The sequence below is a fragment of the Vipera berus genome (genome assembly GCF_964194415.1).
Source record: "Vipera berus genome assembly, chromosome: 1".
In the NCBI taxonomy this organism is placed as follows: Eukaryota; Metazoa; Chordata; class Lepidosauria; order Squamata; family Viperidae; genus Vipera; species Vipera berus.
Window position 1 is genome coordinate 98,128,657 of NC_138202.1, and position 16,818 is coordinate 98,145,474.

At 39.9% G+C, this 16,818-nt stretch overlaps 1 protein-coding gene across 5 annotated transcripts in view; it reads right to left on the reverse strand.

Annotated features, from left to right (window-relative positions):
* Positions 1–1,086: 1,086 nt before the first annotated feature.
* TEAD1 (TEA domain transcription factor 1) overlaps positions 1,087–16,818 on the reverse strand; it is a 255,181-nt gene continuing 239,449 nt past the window's right edge. For all 5 annotated transcript variants that reach the window (XM_081339496.1, XM_081339492.1, XM_081339493.1 and 2 more), the window contains 3 exons: positions 8,446–8,586; positions 4,641–4,793; positions 1,087–2,607 (listed from right to left, as the gene is read on the reverse strand). In XM_081339496.1, coding sequence (XP_081195622.1) covers positions 2,494–2,607; positions 4,641–4,793; positions 8,446–8,586 — 408 coding nt within the window. In that variant the 3' untranslated portion in view covers positions 1,087–2,493. The remainder of the gene's footprint in view (positions 2,608–4,640; positions 4,794–8,445; positions 8,587–16,818) is intronic.

Consider the following 16,818-nt stretch of genomic DNA (forward strand, 5'->3'; position numbering starts at 1 on the left):
TACGAAGCAGAACTGCCAGGTGGAAGAACACCCACAGAAAAGGGCTGGGGGGGTATAGTGACAAAAAGTGCAAATTGACATCATAATGGAAAAATGACAACTTATGTCCCTTGTCTCAGATGTTGGAATGCAAGTATGTGAGGATGGAAATTGCATTCTAACATTGATCTATTGCCACGCTTCTAGGAACTTCTCAAGTAAATCAGATTCCACAAGTGAAGAAACAAAGACAGACTGACTTGTTATTTGTAGTTAATATTTTCATGTGCCAGCACTTCAAACCACCAGGTTGAATTATGGCACATAATGGGATGGCTTAGAATCAGAGTAGTTGCTTAAAGCATGTATCTAACCATCTTGTGAGCATGTACCCTTCCTAAATTGCATGTCTTAATATAATGTTGATTAAGCAACATTTCAGCCTTGCTCATGTCTGAAGACCTAGACTTTATACATAATATGTTACTGAAGGAAAAACAAACCCCACATAGGTAGAATCAAATTGTGTGCCTAAGCAATATGAAATATTGTATATCTAAATGTGGGGGAAGCTCAGATGAAAGGAAATTGTAGTACAGGAGCAAAATGATGAGATTACGGGTAGGTTGTGTGTAGAAAGCTCTATGCAAATAATCTGTACAAACCTTTGGCATGAGCTCTGTGTTCCTTTTCCTGACAAACAGAATTGTGGACAGGAAAAGAAAAACATGGATAATGATCAACAAGACGAAGCATAGAGCCAGATACTTTGAGAAGTCTACAAAAGAAAAGTTGGTCACAAACTCAACCATCAGTGCTGGTTGGATATTCAGAGAATTATAGTCCAACCCATCTGAAGAGACATAAGGCTGGGGAAAGCTGTATTCATCATGGCAATTTTAAGACACAATCTCATTAAGACAGAGTCTACCAAGCCACCTGTAGCTCCCCAAATATGCATTCTGGGCAGCCAAGTGCTTGACAGCCCTCAGATTGATTCCAAATTTCCAGAGAAGGTGAAAGAATATAGCCATGTGCTGGCATTATATATAGAAGGTCCAGTCTTGACTCTTATTTTTATCTATCTATCATCTATCTATCTATCTATCTATCTATCTATCTATCTATCTATCTATCTATCTATCTATCTATCTATCTATCTATCTATCTATCCTTTTAAAAAAGCTTGATATCCTAGAGCAGTGTTTCTCAATGTTGGCAATATGTGCACTTCAACTCCCAGAATTCTCCAGCCAGTGTACAATCCTAGAGAATAACTTTCAATTCCTCCTGACAAACCTGAGCTAAGTGAAACAGTGATGTGAGTCAGTGTAAAACAGTTCTGAAATATATTAAGCCCTTAATGTGGCTTCCACGAATAGCTGATATTTTACATATGTAGCCTGGTGGATCACACTGAGCAAGACTAGCTTAAGAAAACCAATCAGTCTTTTGTCAATGTCAAATATTTCTAGGATTTTAAAGACATTAAAACAGATGAACCTTTTGTTTTAGACCTTCTATTGTTTTTTTTCCAGTTACAATAATTGTTGTGGCTTTTATCTGACAATGTAATTAAAAAAATAGCACTTTCAAATCCCCCTCCCATATAATTGGTAATTTGGGTGTTGCAATTTCTTGAGTTGTTAAGAAAAACAAAACAAAACCATTTCATATAATATATAATCACGCACACAGGATTACATACACTGTAAGTCTAATCTTTCAGTATTTGTCTAGTTATTGCAAAACGAGCCATCTTTTAATTAAATAATCAAATGTCCTTATTAGTACAAATATTTTATATTTTTAATGCACTAGATAAAATTAGTAAAAGAAAGGAAATCTTCTCGCTTTGCAATACCTGCTTGAAAGTTTCAGTGAATTAGAATATTAGTTTTAATATAGAGGGAAAGAAAAAAATATATTTTGCCTACTTTAAGGACCTGTCCATTCCCATCAGGCATTTCTTAAGGCTAAGTTTGTCATTTGGCTTCAAACAGAAATTGAGTTGCAGTATAAAATAATTTAGTGATTTACATTCGTTTGCATTTTCCACAGTAATCAGTTATGAAGATACTTTTTTTAAAAAAAGAATTTGTGTGCTAATTTATGCTTAGTCAAAATTCATTTCATTCTTGCACCTTATAAACATGATTTTATTAATTTAGACAAAACACCTCATAAATTCTTATAACTGCTGTTAAGCTTTTCCATGGCAATTGCTCTGTCTTACATTTTTCTAACACAACAAATTAAAACTTCCACAAATTCTTAAATATAGTCTCCCTCCAAAAGGGTGGCTTTATAAATTTAAAGAACACTTTGTTTTAAGAAAGAATTTGTACAACTGTACCAGAATTTCACAGCTACAATATTTATCAACACACTCCCAATGAGGTTTAGAAAAATGTTGGGGACAGCTCAGCCAAAGAAAACTGCCACTTAGTGTTGAGGTTGACAGTCTGTGTTTTCATAAGAAGTCATATTGAAAAGGTGTATATAAATAACTGTTCAGTCCTTTACAAGCCTGTAGATGTGATGCTGTGCACCATGTTCGCTGTTTGAAACTTCAAATACACAAGCCATGCAAAGGAGCGTTTCTTGAGTGTCCCTGTTTGTTACAACCTGTTTGGGTTTTTTTACATAAAAAAGAAAAGAAAGAAAAAAAGATGACATGTTAGAAACCTGTATATTGCCACAGAGACACAAAAGTAAAGGATATAATTTCAAAAGCAGGCACCTTTTTCATTTTGTATATCAACAAATACATATTTCTAAACTCACCCAGTCTGTTAAACAAGCAGTTTATAAGTTAGATTTTTTTTCAATTCTACCTTTCTGACACAGTTTGCACATGAGAACAAGACAAAGTGGAATTGGTTCAAAGTCAAATTCTGAAGGAAAATTTTTGGAATTTTCTTAAGGAAAATACTAATTGTTAAACCTTGTCCCTTAATTAGTTAAAAAAAAACCTGAAGCATCCGTGAACGCAAAGAGGTGGGAACATAACTAATTCCTTCTCCTTCTGCAACCTTCCTCCAAAATTTGCTCCAGATGTTTTGGGATATCTTTGGGAATAGCATGAGGGCTAATAGCATGGAAGCTTTCATAAAGATTAAAAAAATAGTTCACAGATATTTTCTACTTTTTGAAAAGAGAATATAGATAAAAGTTTCCTGTTCCAGTTGTGACTGACTCTAGGGGGCAGTACTCATCTCCGTTTCTTAGTCAAGAAAGCCACTGTTGTCCAAGGACACTTCTGTGGTCATGTGATGAGCTTGACTATATCCTGAGGCACATGGAACACTGTTACCTTCCCACCAAAATGCTACCTGTTTATCTACTCATTTTTGCATGCTTTTAAACTGCTAGGTTTGTAGGAGCTGCAGAAAATAACGGGAGTTCCTCCCATCATGTGGCACTCGGGGCTCAAACCCAAGGTGTCAGCTTTCCAGCTGACAAGCTCAGCGTCTCTAAGTGTCACGCTATCGTGCCCCTTAAAAGAAGAGAGAATATAATAATGCAATTGTAGAACTGCCTAACTTTTTAATGACCTGTTTCATCCTAACATTTGGAAATCTGAATTTCCAACCACATTCTGAATAGAAGAAAACCTACTAAAACTTAGGATTTTGGAACTGTTATGGATCAGTTCCATTCTATCTATCTTGCTTTAAAGCCCCAACAGAATATACGCACAGCTACTCTGAAACTCTTCTACTGCAGACTCAACCGATGGCTTGAGCTATTTGAGCTTCTCTACATTTCTAAAGCGCTCAGAAAGGGGGTAGGTTTAGAAGTATTGGAGAAGAGAGGAAAAGCAAAGGTATAGTAAGTTACATAGACGGATCTGAATTATATCAGATGTCCTGGTATCCAATCTTCCTAAGTTCTCAAGAATTTCAGGAGCTTCTGAAATACAGCCTATTTAAAATAGATAGCTAACACTGAACATTGCTTGAAATGAGTAAACTGCCAAATGCCGTAAGGAAACATTACCTTCCTTGCACTTTGTACTAAAGAGGTGCCAGCTTCTTCCCCGAATCCCACTTCATCACTCAGAATACTATGAGATAAACACATTGGGTACCCAGTCCAAGGAAAACATGTAAACTCCATTGCTAACATAATTAGTAGTCACATTAGATCTGAAAGTGTATAACAGGGTTATGTGAATGTCGGTATCTCGTTCCCATTAGCCTTCACAGATGAGGGCTAAGAGAAAGAAGTACAGGTTGCTCCAAGTATAAACACAACCAAATTTCTACCATAAAGGCACAAATTGGCCTAAATTCACATGTAATATTAAGCTGTAATTTGCTTTTTGTTTCATTTAGTGCACTGTGCAACCATTCAGTTGTGCCTTGATTTCATATTTGGAGTAGGCACAATGGCTTGTTCAAAAAAAAAAAACATGTTTAAAAATCCTAGGTTAGTATTGTATGGAATTCAGTTTTTGCCTCCTACAAATTTTTATTTAAAAAAGTTTCAAATATTGTCCTGTTAGGCAAGATTAAAATCAGAACCCTCTTTTGAAATGACATACATTTCAACTGAAGGACATGGCATTTCTAACTCATTAAAACAAATCGTAGGAAACATCTATCTCCTCCCAACATACTCCAGAGAACAGTGAGCAAAGGGAAGAAAATTATTACCAACAAAATTGTAAAGTTTTCCAACACACTGTTCATCATATATTTCTCTGGTAAATGCTTGAGCTTGTGGATGAAGTTGATCATATATTCACACATTGGGGAGCGGTTTATTCTAAACACAAACCGGCCATTCTCGAACCGTGCATATTCAGTCTAAGAAGAAAAACAAAAAGAAAGTTGAAAATTGAACTAGGTATTTCAAATAATTATTTAGAAATCATTTGATTTTCCCATTAAATTAAACCAGTGCTTAGATATAATAAATTAAATATTGCAATAGCATGAGAAGTCAAGAGTATTTATTTAGACTGCACCCACCCATGGAATTCACTTCCTCTCCCTCTGCAACCCAATACAAATGTTCAACTGTCTAAAATAGATTGGGAAGACATTCTGAAGAAATCTGGAGACTAGGGGTGTGTGTCAGGAGAAAATATAAGAAATCAGGAGAGCAAGGGAAACTCCACTTGCATAAAATGAAGTTATTCATATATTGTCAACCCGTGGCTCTTACTTAATTATATAATTCTAATGAATTAAACATCACAATGGAGCTGAAATGTTACTTAGTCATAAAAAAATATTGGAAAATACTACATTGTTTAACCCATCCTCTTAAGCTTGGATAATTGCAGTAAGCCAAAATGAGAATAGCACAACACTCTAATGCCCACTAGATATACTGAGAAGCCAATCCCAATTTAATTTAATAGTTTTAAGTTTTACAAGCCACAGATGCATTTTTAGCAACAAGCCTCACTGTTATAGTGTGTTTGCTTGCCAAATGAAGCTCCATATACAGTGCAATGGAAAAGTGTATTTAACAGAAGGCCTTTGGTGTAGATACCTATATCATTATCCATATTTTATCAGTTGAGAACATTAAGGAAGATTTTGAAATATTCCCTGTTCAGTATGTGGCGAATCCTCAAATCTATAAAACAGATCATCCATAATACCAGGAATTTAGGTAAGAGTTCTTAATTCTTGAGCTAAAAACAAGTATATCCAGAGCCCTGTTGGCACAACAGTTAGAATGTGGTATTGTAAGCAAACTCTACCCACAGACCCAGCAGTCAGTCCTGATGGAGCTCAAGGTTGACTTAATCTTCCATCCTTTCGAGGTCAGTAAAATGAGAAACCAGACTATTGAAGGCAATGTGCTCACATTGTAAACACCCAGAGAGTGCAGTAAAGCACTACAGCAGGGGTCTTCAAACTTGGCCCTTTTATGACTTGTGAACTTCAACTCCTAGAATTCCTCAGCCAGGCACACTGGCTGAGGAATTCTGGGAGTTTAGTTTAGTTTAGTTTATTAGACTTATATACCGCCCTTCTCCCGTAGGACTCAGGGCGGTTCACAAGGTTTTTTAAAAGAAACAATACCACAATTACAAAATTTAAAACAATTAAAATGATTATATTAAAACTTGAATATAAAAATCCTAATTAAAAACTAATTAAAACCCCAATTAATACCCTCAGTCCAGGCCAGAAAGCTCAAAGAGCCAGGTCTTCAGGTCCCGGCGGAATAAACGGAGGTCAGGGGCAGTCCTAAGCAATACAGGCAGCTGGTTCCAAAGGGCCGGCGCACCCATAGAGAAGGCCCTCCCCCTCGGTATTGTCCGCCGGCAATCTTTTACCGGCGGTACCCTGAGAAGACCCTCCCTGTGGGAGAGCACAGGACGAAGGGAACTTGATGCTGGCAGCAGGTGCTCCCTCAAATATCCCGGACCCAAGCCATTTAGGGCTTTATAGGTCATCACCAGCACCTTGAATCTCACCCGGAGGGCAACCGGAAGCCAATGCAGCTCGCAGAGCAGAGGTGTTATGTGGGAGTATTGGGAAAACCCCATCACAACCCGCGCGGCTGCATTCTGCGCCAGCTGAACCCTCCGGGTGGTCCTCAAGGGCAGCCCCATGTAGAGATCGTTGCAGTAGTCCAATCGGGAGGTCACGAGCACATGAATGACTGTGCGTAGGGCATCTCGGTCGAGGTAGGGCTGCAACTGGCGCACCAGGCGAACCTGGGCAAAGGCCCCCCTGGTCACGGCTCCTATATGGTCTTCAAAACTGAGCTGTGAATCCAGGGGGACGCCCAAGTTGCGTGCCCTATCGATGGGAGGCAAACACCTCACCCCCCATCATGAAAGATGGAATAGGCTGGTTAGTCCGAGATGCCAGTATGCATAGCCACTCAGTCTTGGCAGGATTGAGACGAAGCCTGTTTCTTCCCATCCAGACCCGGACCGCCTCCAGGCAATGGGACATCACGGCGAGGGCATCGCTGGGTTGGTTCGGGGTGGAGAAAAAAAGTTGGGTATCATCAGCGTACTGATGATATCCCACCCCGAAACCACGAATGATCTCGCCCAGCGGCTTCATATAGATGTTGAACAGGAGGGGAGAGAGAACCAACCCCTGAGAAACTCCACAAATGAGAGGCCTCGGGGCAGACCTCTGCCCTCCCGTCAACACCGATTGCGAGCGGCCCAGGAGATAGGAGGATAACCACTGCAAAACAGTGCCTCCCACTCCCAACCCCCTGAGATGCCACAATAGGATACCATGATTGATGGTATCAAAAGCTGCTGAGAGATCTAATAGAACTAGGACAGAGGAGCAACCCCTGTCCCGAGCCCGCCAGAGATCATTCACCAGCGCGACCAATGCCGTCTCCATGCTGTACCCGGGCCTGAAACCCGATTGGTACGGGTCCAGATAATCAGTTTCCTCCAGGAACAGAGGAAGTTGAAGTCCACAAGTCATAAAAGGACAAAGTTTGAAGACCTCTGCACTATGGGGCAGTATATAAGTCTAGGTGTCATTGCTAAGCCCTATAACAAGATTCAGCAGAGGAAATATGTAGGCTAAAACAGAATTTTAGACTTCTCCAAAAATAGTGAAAAAGGCTGTTACAGGGATGCATGCTTACATGTCCAAGACACAAAGAGATTTCATAATGATCAAGCTGCAGTATAAAATACTACTGTTGTCAAAGCATTTTAAAGGGTACTCACTAAAGAAAATTCTAGCAAATTAGTCCAAGTTGAATAACAGGGAGCATATTCCACTTCCCTAGTCAGTTTTTTCCCCAAAAGCATACCTAAGAACCTGGAGAAAATATTTGTTGTTAGCTGCAAAGTCGTGTCTGACCCATCGCGACCCTATGGACAACGTTCCTCCAGGCCTTCCTGTCCTCTACCATCTTCTGGAGTCCATTTAAGCTCACGGCTACTGCTTCAGTGACTCCATCCAGCCACCTCATTCTCTGTCGTCCCCTTCTTCTATTGCCCTCAATCTTTCCCAGCATTAGGCTCTTCTCCAGTGAGTCCTTCCTTCTCGTTAGGTGGCCAAAGTATTTGAGTTTCAACTTCAGGATCTGGCCTTCTAAAGAGCAGTCAGGGTTGATCTCCTCTAGGACTGACCGGTTTGATTGCCTTGCAGTCCAAGGGACTCGCAGGAGTCTTCTCCAGCACCATAGCTCAAAGGCCTCAATTCTTTGGTGCTCGGCCTTTCTTATGGTCCAGCTTTCACTGCCATACATTGCAACTGGGAAGACCATAGCCTTGACTATACGCACTTTTGTTGACAGGGTGATGTCTCTGCTTTTTAGTGTGCTGTCTAGATTTGCCATGGCTTTCCTCCCCGATGAGCAAGCATCTTTTAATTTCTTGGCCAGCACAACAATTTTATATTAGCACAACTGTAGATGCACTGGTTCAGATGTACAATTTGGGGAAAAAAGGCATTTATTTAAAAAAAACAACACAGAGAAGTATGAGATGGCAACAATAATCCCTACCTCTACTTTTTCCACCACTTGCTTCCCAAATGAGCAGACTTTGGTGGAACAGGTGATTGTCATGTTTTCTGAACTTTCATATTGACTAGTTACACCATAGAATGCTCCTGTATCATCTTGGATGTTGCAATTTAAATCCGCCTGTAAGAAAAACAGCATTTATATAAGAAGCAATTAGCATTCTCCCTTTATGCAGGCTACTCTGGAACCACAAACAGTCCCGTTATATTCAAAGTAATATATCACCTGGATTCTCACTGCAGGTTTGTTTGTTGCCAAGTGACTTTCCACTGCAATTTTGAAAGGCAGGGTTATTTCATTTAAGGTTTGGATACAAAATTGCCTGGCCATAAAAGGTTTTGACTATTTTAACTATCCAGTTTCTAATTTAAAGAATTAAGAGGATATAACTATTCAATGGGAAAAATATCATTTTCCCCCCAACTTGAACTGAATACATATAAATAAATAAACCATCCTTTGAAATTAAAAGAGCTAGAAATATATACGGTTAGCCCCTTATTTTGCTTGGAAATAAGATTTTAAAGAGAACATTCAATAATTCCGTATGCTAATAATGAATCATATCATACACTGTATTTATAATCCATCACAATTAATGATAACTTCTCAAACGCAGGTGACACAGGTACAGTTTAGATCACTGGGAATCCAATTTCTTATAATTAATTTAATTACAGCAACTTGTAAAAACAGCTCGGAGTGGTTACTGATAAAAATTCATAGGCATTAAAATAAAGCTACTGTAGATGTCATATGTCATTGAAGAGTAAGGAAGATTGCCCAGTATTCTTTCAACACAGCCCCTGAAAATTGCAACCAAACTGTTCAAAAACTTCTCAGCAGCTCACAGGGAAGAGGACACTGGACAACCTGTTGCAGAGTGCAAATACTTACACAAAACAAGAATAAGGACACACTAGCATATACTTGGAGAAAGTATGTGAACATTTGCAGGAAACATCTCCTATTCAAATCCTCCCATCCAACACCACACTTATAAAACACAGCAAAGATGGAATGTTTTTATAATATAACTATCCAAACTTTTTGCAGACAGCACTGTTTGGAGAAAGTAACTGAGATTTAATCATAAAATGGAAGATGCTCCGTAGATGATTGGTAGCATTTGTGATGGGTGGAGCTAATCCCAGAGAACAGTAAACTTCAGAGGTTAAAGAACAAAGAAACTGACTGCATGGAATTAGAAATTTATCTTGAGTACTTATTAGAGTTCAGGATTATCCCTCACCTCGATTCTTCTTTTTCACCTTAAATTTCTCAAACAAAAGTGATGTATTCATTCCAGAAACATATAGTTCTCTTTTAGGCTCAGCACTCAAATATTTTCCTTTTCAACTTTCTCCTGAATTTTGTTAACATGCAAGACTCCCAGGTATATTCTGCAACTCCCCTCTCAGTGACTGATGCTAGGACACTGAACTGATCTTTAAAGTTGTGGCAGTTGCAGCACCCCGGCAGTTACATGATTGTGATTTGGTCACTTGGCAACCAACTTGTAATTATGATGGTTGCAGCATCCTGCACTCACATGATCACCATTTGTGACTTTATCGCCAGCTTCCAACTAGCAAAGTCAATGGGGAAGCCAGCAGGAGGTCACAAAGGGTGACCACATGACTTCTCACTTAACAACCCCAGAGGATTTGCTTAACGATTGTAACCAGACCTGCAGGAACTCTTGCTGTAAGTCAGTGTGTTCATGTGACATCACACTTTAAAACTGCATTGACTGGCAATGTAGTTTCCACTTAGTATTGTTAACTGAGGACTTTCCTTCTCCCTTAAATAAGTTATTTCTAATCTCCACCCTCACCCCACTAACTGTCCCATTTCTACTGACTTTCTCTTTTAACTGGCTATTGGTGTATATCAGTGGTGGGATTCAAATATGTGAACAAACGGATCTTTGTGTGGATGCCACTTCCGGAAGTCCATTCTGGGCCTGGGCAACAAAAGATTTGCTACCAGTTCTGCCAAAGTGATGCGAACTGGCTGAATCCCACCACTGGTGTATATCCTCCTTTCGTAGGAAAGGAAGAAATAGGAGCACATTAAAATAAAACAGCCCTCTGGCCATCTTTTATCTTGACTTCTTAAGAATGTGAGACCCAGAGGAATTATGAAGAATAAAAACAATGACTGCTTTGTGTTGAACCACTCCCAGTAACACACCTTTATTATAAAATCAGCACAAGTTCAAGAAAAAATATTTCTATTGCAATGATGCCCAAGGTACAGCATTACCTCCCTTTTCCTAACTGTATTAACAGGCATAAGTGAAGTAAAGGAAAAAGTATAAGATCAGCCTGAACCTATTTGTATGAAATTTGTAGTTATGTTTATAAAAGAAGGGGTCCCGGAAGATTTTACTCCACTAGCTATAGCTGATTTTAGGAGGTGGTGTTCATCATTTCTAGGCCATTGAGCCAGCACTGTCCAAAGACACATCTGTGATCATGTGGCCAGCATGACATCATGGAGCGCTGGTACCCTCTCAAAGTAGTACCTATTCATGTAATAGCATTTACATGCTTTCAAACTGCTAGGTTGGCAGTAGTTGGGGTGAGAATGGGATATCACTCCATAATGTGGTGCTTGAGTCTTGAACCTGGGCTGATGACTTCCCGGCCAACAAGCCCAGTGTTTTAATCGCTGACCCATCAGGCTGCCTTCATTAATGTTTGTGCTCCCACATTAATTTAATAATCATGAGTACAGGGGCCAATAGATTGGCGTTTGAAGATTTGGGTGGCTTTGCATGTATTCCTGTCACTAGTTAAGTCCAAAGAGAAAGAATTTGCATCTAACTGGAATAGAAGTACCATTACTGAGATTTCCTCAGCAGTGCATCTTTTTGCAAATCTTCATGAGACTGGTTATTCAAAGACCAGACACTCAGATCTGAATAACTATTCCTAGTTTAGACTGCAACAACATGTGACTTGTAAAGCAGATGAAAAGGCTTTACAGATGGACCAAATTTTTATTAAGAACATTAGATTAAAATAAGTATGAAAAAGTAATGTAATATAATCTTTGTTTCCTACTGCCACATGACCCCACCATTTTTTTTCTAGTTCTACCACTAGCATAATTTTAATATGGTAGAGTCTCAAATAATTTGCTAGGGACTCTTCCTAAGAAATAGTGAAATCAATCTGTCATCAATCTGCTGTCACAGTTGACTAAATGATATATCTGAACATAAGGACAGCTATTTTGTCAGGCAAAGTCATCTTACTAATTTTTTAAAAACATTGTATTAAATGTAATTATTCTGTGGTGTATGAATCATCTTTCTATCTGGAGTAGTCATTTTGGTCACAATGGCAGATCTGCTTTTATTGTCAGAATATTATTGGCCTTAGTAACTGTCTTAAGTAGCAATGCTCTTGAGGTAAATTATCATCCTGTTTTCATCATTCCAACATGCGTAATTTAGAGCAGGGGTCCCTACCTCTGGGCTGAGGCCCACTACCGGGCTGTGGCCTATTCGGAATTGGGCTGTGTGAGCGGCTGGCCAGAGAGTGCACATGCAGCTTTACTTGCATGAGTGGCGCCGGCCCGCTGCTTGTGTAGGCCAGTTCCCCTGTCTCCCCCCCCAGCCGAGCTGCCAAGCTGTAAAGGTTGGGGACCGCTGTCTTAGAGGCCTCATGTTGAGGTAAAGATCATAAAACCAAATCATGTATGGGATTCTAGAAATACTAGCAGGAGGTCCACTCTTCAAGAGGCATCTCTTGAGTTTAAGTATAGTGTATTAGACAACTGTTATCCCATATATGCTTTCTCTTTGGAAAAAAACAATGGAAGAAGTGGTGAGGGAAAACAGCTTCAGAGAATGCTGGGGAAAACATTTTCTAGATCGAAGACAGTCAGGATTCAGACCTAGGCATAAGACTAAAACTGCAGTGGTCACCCTCAGGGATCATTGGCGGTAAGGTACGGATGATGGGAGATGATTACTCTTGTTTTGCTGGAATACTGTTGATCACAGTATTCTCTGAAATAGCTAAGAATTAAGGGTGTTGCAGGCATCATTTTAAGATTCCAGTTAATTGTTGTGAGGGGAGAGTTGGGGTTAGGCCTTTATTAGGATTAGGCTTAGGGGAGTTTCCGGTGTCGTCGCTTGCAACATGGATGCTTCAGAATGAAGCTCCGTTCCCCAAGCCCATTTTCTACCAGCTGGGGAGTCCAATAGGACTGAAAGTCACTGCGTAGAGGCAACTGGCCAAAAGGTGAAACTTTGCAGATCGTGGGCCAGCAGTAGCCGACTTGCTTGATCCAAAGCAGTCCTCAGGACTGGCAAGAAGAAAGGCTGACTGCACCCATGCGGACAGCCAGAAGCAGCTGATCATCAGAGACAATGAATTCTAAAAAACGGAAAGCAAAACAGCTGATCTGGGTTTAGACTACTTTCCTTATCTCTCTACAAGCGAAAATACCGGTTCTGAGAAAAAGCATTCAAAAGCAAGAAATCCCCAAGCTTTTTGGGGGGGGAGGAAGCTTTTTTCTTTACCCCTCCCTCCTGAACTAGAAGCGGCAGTTTAAGCTTTGGGGAAATTAAAACTGACGTATAACAATACTGTGAAGATAACTGAGGCATAAAAGAAGGATAATTTGAGAAACTTTTGGATTTATAATTTTTTTTTAAATTCCTTGTTTGGAAACCATCGGATTTTAACTTTTTAACTTTTTAAAAATATGTCGGGAATGGACATCTAACGACATTATTAGGATTAGGTTTCAGTTAGCGCAAAGTGCAATGCTCCATATGTCTATTGGGCAGTCTCACTGTTGCCCTGTAATACAACTGCTATGGGAGCCGCATTGGTGATTTCTAGGCACAATTGAAGGTGCTGAAGCTCTCTATATGACCCAGGAGATGAGTTTCTTTGGGACCAGTAGAGACCCATTCAATCATCTCAGCTCCTTGATTTAGCCCATTTAGTACTGAGTTTGCATGAATACTAATACTGAAGCTTATTTTATTTATTTTATTTTATTTTATTGGATTTGTATACCGCCCTATTCCCGTAGGACTCAGGGCGGTTTACAGGGCAGTTAAAACCATGAATACAAAAAATTAAAAACAATTAAAACAATTAAATTAAATTCAAGCCCCAAGAGTAAACCTAAAACCCAGTTAAATTAACAACCCCACAGTCTGGACCAAACAGATCGAAGAGCCAAGTTTTCAGGTCCCGGCGAAATGAGCGAAGGTCGGGGGCAGTCCTAAGTTCTGTGGGTAGTTGGTTTCATAGGGCAGGTGCACCCACAGAGAACGCCCTTCCCCTGGGAATAACCCACCGGCATTCATTAACCAGCAGTACCCTGAGAAGGCCCTCCCTGTGGGGGCGCACAGGACGATGGGAAGATGATGCCGGCAGCAGGTGTTCCCTTAGATAGTCCGGACCCAAGCCATTTAGGGCTTTATAGGTCATTACCAGCACCTTGAATCTCACCCGGAGGGCAACCGGAAGCCAATGCAGCTCACGGAGAAGAGGTGTTACACAGGAGTATCGGGAAGCGCCCATCAAAACTCGCGCGGCTGAATTCTGCACCAGTTGAAGCCTTCGGATGGTCCTCAAGGGCAGCCCCATGTAGAGGGCATTGCAGTAGTCTAACCGGGAGGTCAGGAGCGCATGAGTGACTGTACGTAGAGCATCTCGGTCCAGATAGGGACGCAACTGGTGCACCAGGCGAATCTGGGCAAAAGCCCCCCCTGGTCACGGCTCCTATATGATCTTCCAAACTGACTCGTGAATCCAGGAGGACTCCCAAGTTGCGAGCCCTATCAGCGGGGGGTAATACCTCATCCCCTATTGTTAATGATGGAGAAGGCTGGTCAGCCCGAGATGCCGGTATGAACAGCCACTCAGTCTTGTCAGGATTGAGACGAAGCGTGTTTCTCCCCATATACAAAGTAAATTTTCATCAGCGTACTTCACGAAAGTTTTGGATGCTACTTTTTTTCTATTTCTTCTATGTTGGCTAGTACATTTATAAAAGCATGTTGTTCAAATTAAAAAGGTGAAGGTGGAAGAAAAAACATCTAACATCTAAATCTAATCCAAGATTTGAAGTGTATGATTAAATCCAACTGGAAACAGAGAATTGGATTATTTCCTGCTTTCAGCACCTTTTAAAGGCAAGAGTAGTAGCAAATTATAGTCTAAAATCACAACACAAGAGTTTCAGTGTTAGGTTTCCTTTTAATGCAAATACTTCAGCAACATCCTGAAAAACAGAACTGGCCATTTCCCAGACACTTGTTCTCTGTGCCTCTTGATACATATAATGTATTCATCCATCAATATAATGCAGCTTGTCAGTACGAAGTGCTGGAAATTTTACATACCAAGCCTATCAACCACTTGACATGATACATGCAAACAGCTCCTGCTGAAGGCCCACAGCAGGCATTGAAAGAGAGCTGGCTCAAAACAAGACTACTCTAAGTGAAGAAAAGACTAAAGTCTGGGAAAAGAAGGCATTTGCCTGTGTGTGTTTTACAACAGCCTACTTAAACAATTAATGCTTTAGTTTTTCCCCCCAAAAGAGACTGGAATTCTTTTGCTGTGAACAGGTGTGCGTGTATGGGGGAAATCCTGCATTTCCTGAAAGCGCAGCATAAGTAACAGACAAAATATGCAGTAGTTAAAACTGAACACAGAGGGCCATTTGCTAAATGGCATTCCTACCATTAGCTTGAGCTGCAATGAGTTGTCATTCACATGAGGACGTTATGCTTCCTCTCCTTCCACTGAACAGTGGACCAAAGGCAGAGAGAGATTCATTCCAATTTCTTTTCTTTTCTCTAAATTTTTTCCCCCCAAGTGCAGCATCTGGAAGTTTGGCTCTGTTTGCTCCCGGCTTTGCATTGCCACACGGCTCAGCTTTTGCTGCCCAAGCCAAGCAACTGCACTTCCCAACTGCTCTCTAATTCATTCACAAGAATGAACACGCTTGTATCAAGAATTTTGTATTCAGGTCCTTGAAGGTCCCTGGGCAGGAATGATCTTCTCTCGGGTGACTGGAAAGGGCAAGCAGCAGAGCTTTCCTTTCACCTCAAATAGGTTGCAAAACTGGGTCAAAATGACCAGGCTGCATGACTAACCTCATCTCTCTAAGGCAGTTGATTTGCCAAGCCTTACTCAGTTATGCAATAAAAATGACATCTTTAGGAGGGGGAAACATTACAATGGCTTTTTTGTGAATGGAGACAAAGAATTGACATGCCTCCAAAAAGGGCAGCAGACACACATGAGGGACGTGGGAGGAGACCATGTGGCGGAGCTCTTTCTGAACACAAAATATACTGAATTCATTACTGTTAACAATGGGAGACAAAGAAACAGCATTATATTTTTCAGGTCACATCTATTTTACATGATAAGAAAAGGAATAAAGTTAACCATCCAACTCATGTTACTTTACCACTAATTATGGCATATATTTACATCTATAAAATGGGAGAGATTTTTGGACATGATTTAATGCCCTTTTATTGTGCAGATTCCTTTATCTCTGTTCTACATTTGAATTTCAAAAATGCTTTGGACTTCAAAGCATCTTTAAAAGGAAAAAAAAAGCAAAAGAAAACCGCTAATTGCAGCATGTGTTATTTTCTAGAATACTTTTTTGCAATGCAGATTCTTGAAAAGTAGGTATTCATTAAAATACTTATTGATATTAATCAATAGTTCTTCATAGAGTCCTCTGTTTCACAGGCTTTCTCTGACACGTACGTTTGCATTATTCTGAAGCAATACCACAGCAATTTAACACTGTAATAGCATAATTCTGAGTATATTTACTCAGGAACGAGATCTATCGTGTTCAGTGTAGTTTGTTCCTTTGTAAACATGAATGGGTCAGCTATCTATGCCAGTTACTAGTGGATATATAAAACTGATCAAGGTTTATGTCCTGTTCTGCTTCACTCAGTTCAAAGCATATATCCTTTTCTTTTAAATATCCCAATCTCTCACTTCCACTACTAATGGACTTACTAGGTGTGGCTCAATGGCAGATACTGCCAATTATTATTTTGTCTTGTATCTAAAAATAATAAAGACAAAACAGAATTACAATGAAACAGAATAAAATTAAACATCCTATTAAAACTTATTGATAAAAAGATATAACTGGCAACCCAATCAAATTAAAACAAATACCCTTACAACTGATAAACCAGTTTGTATAATAGTTTAAATATTTCAATAGTAGACAATGGATTAAAAACATTTGCCTCTCAACGGTAAGACTGTGGAATCCTTCGTATTCTCTGAGCTTGGTTCATTGCTTGCAGATGTTTCATTACTTAAC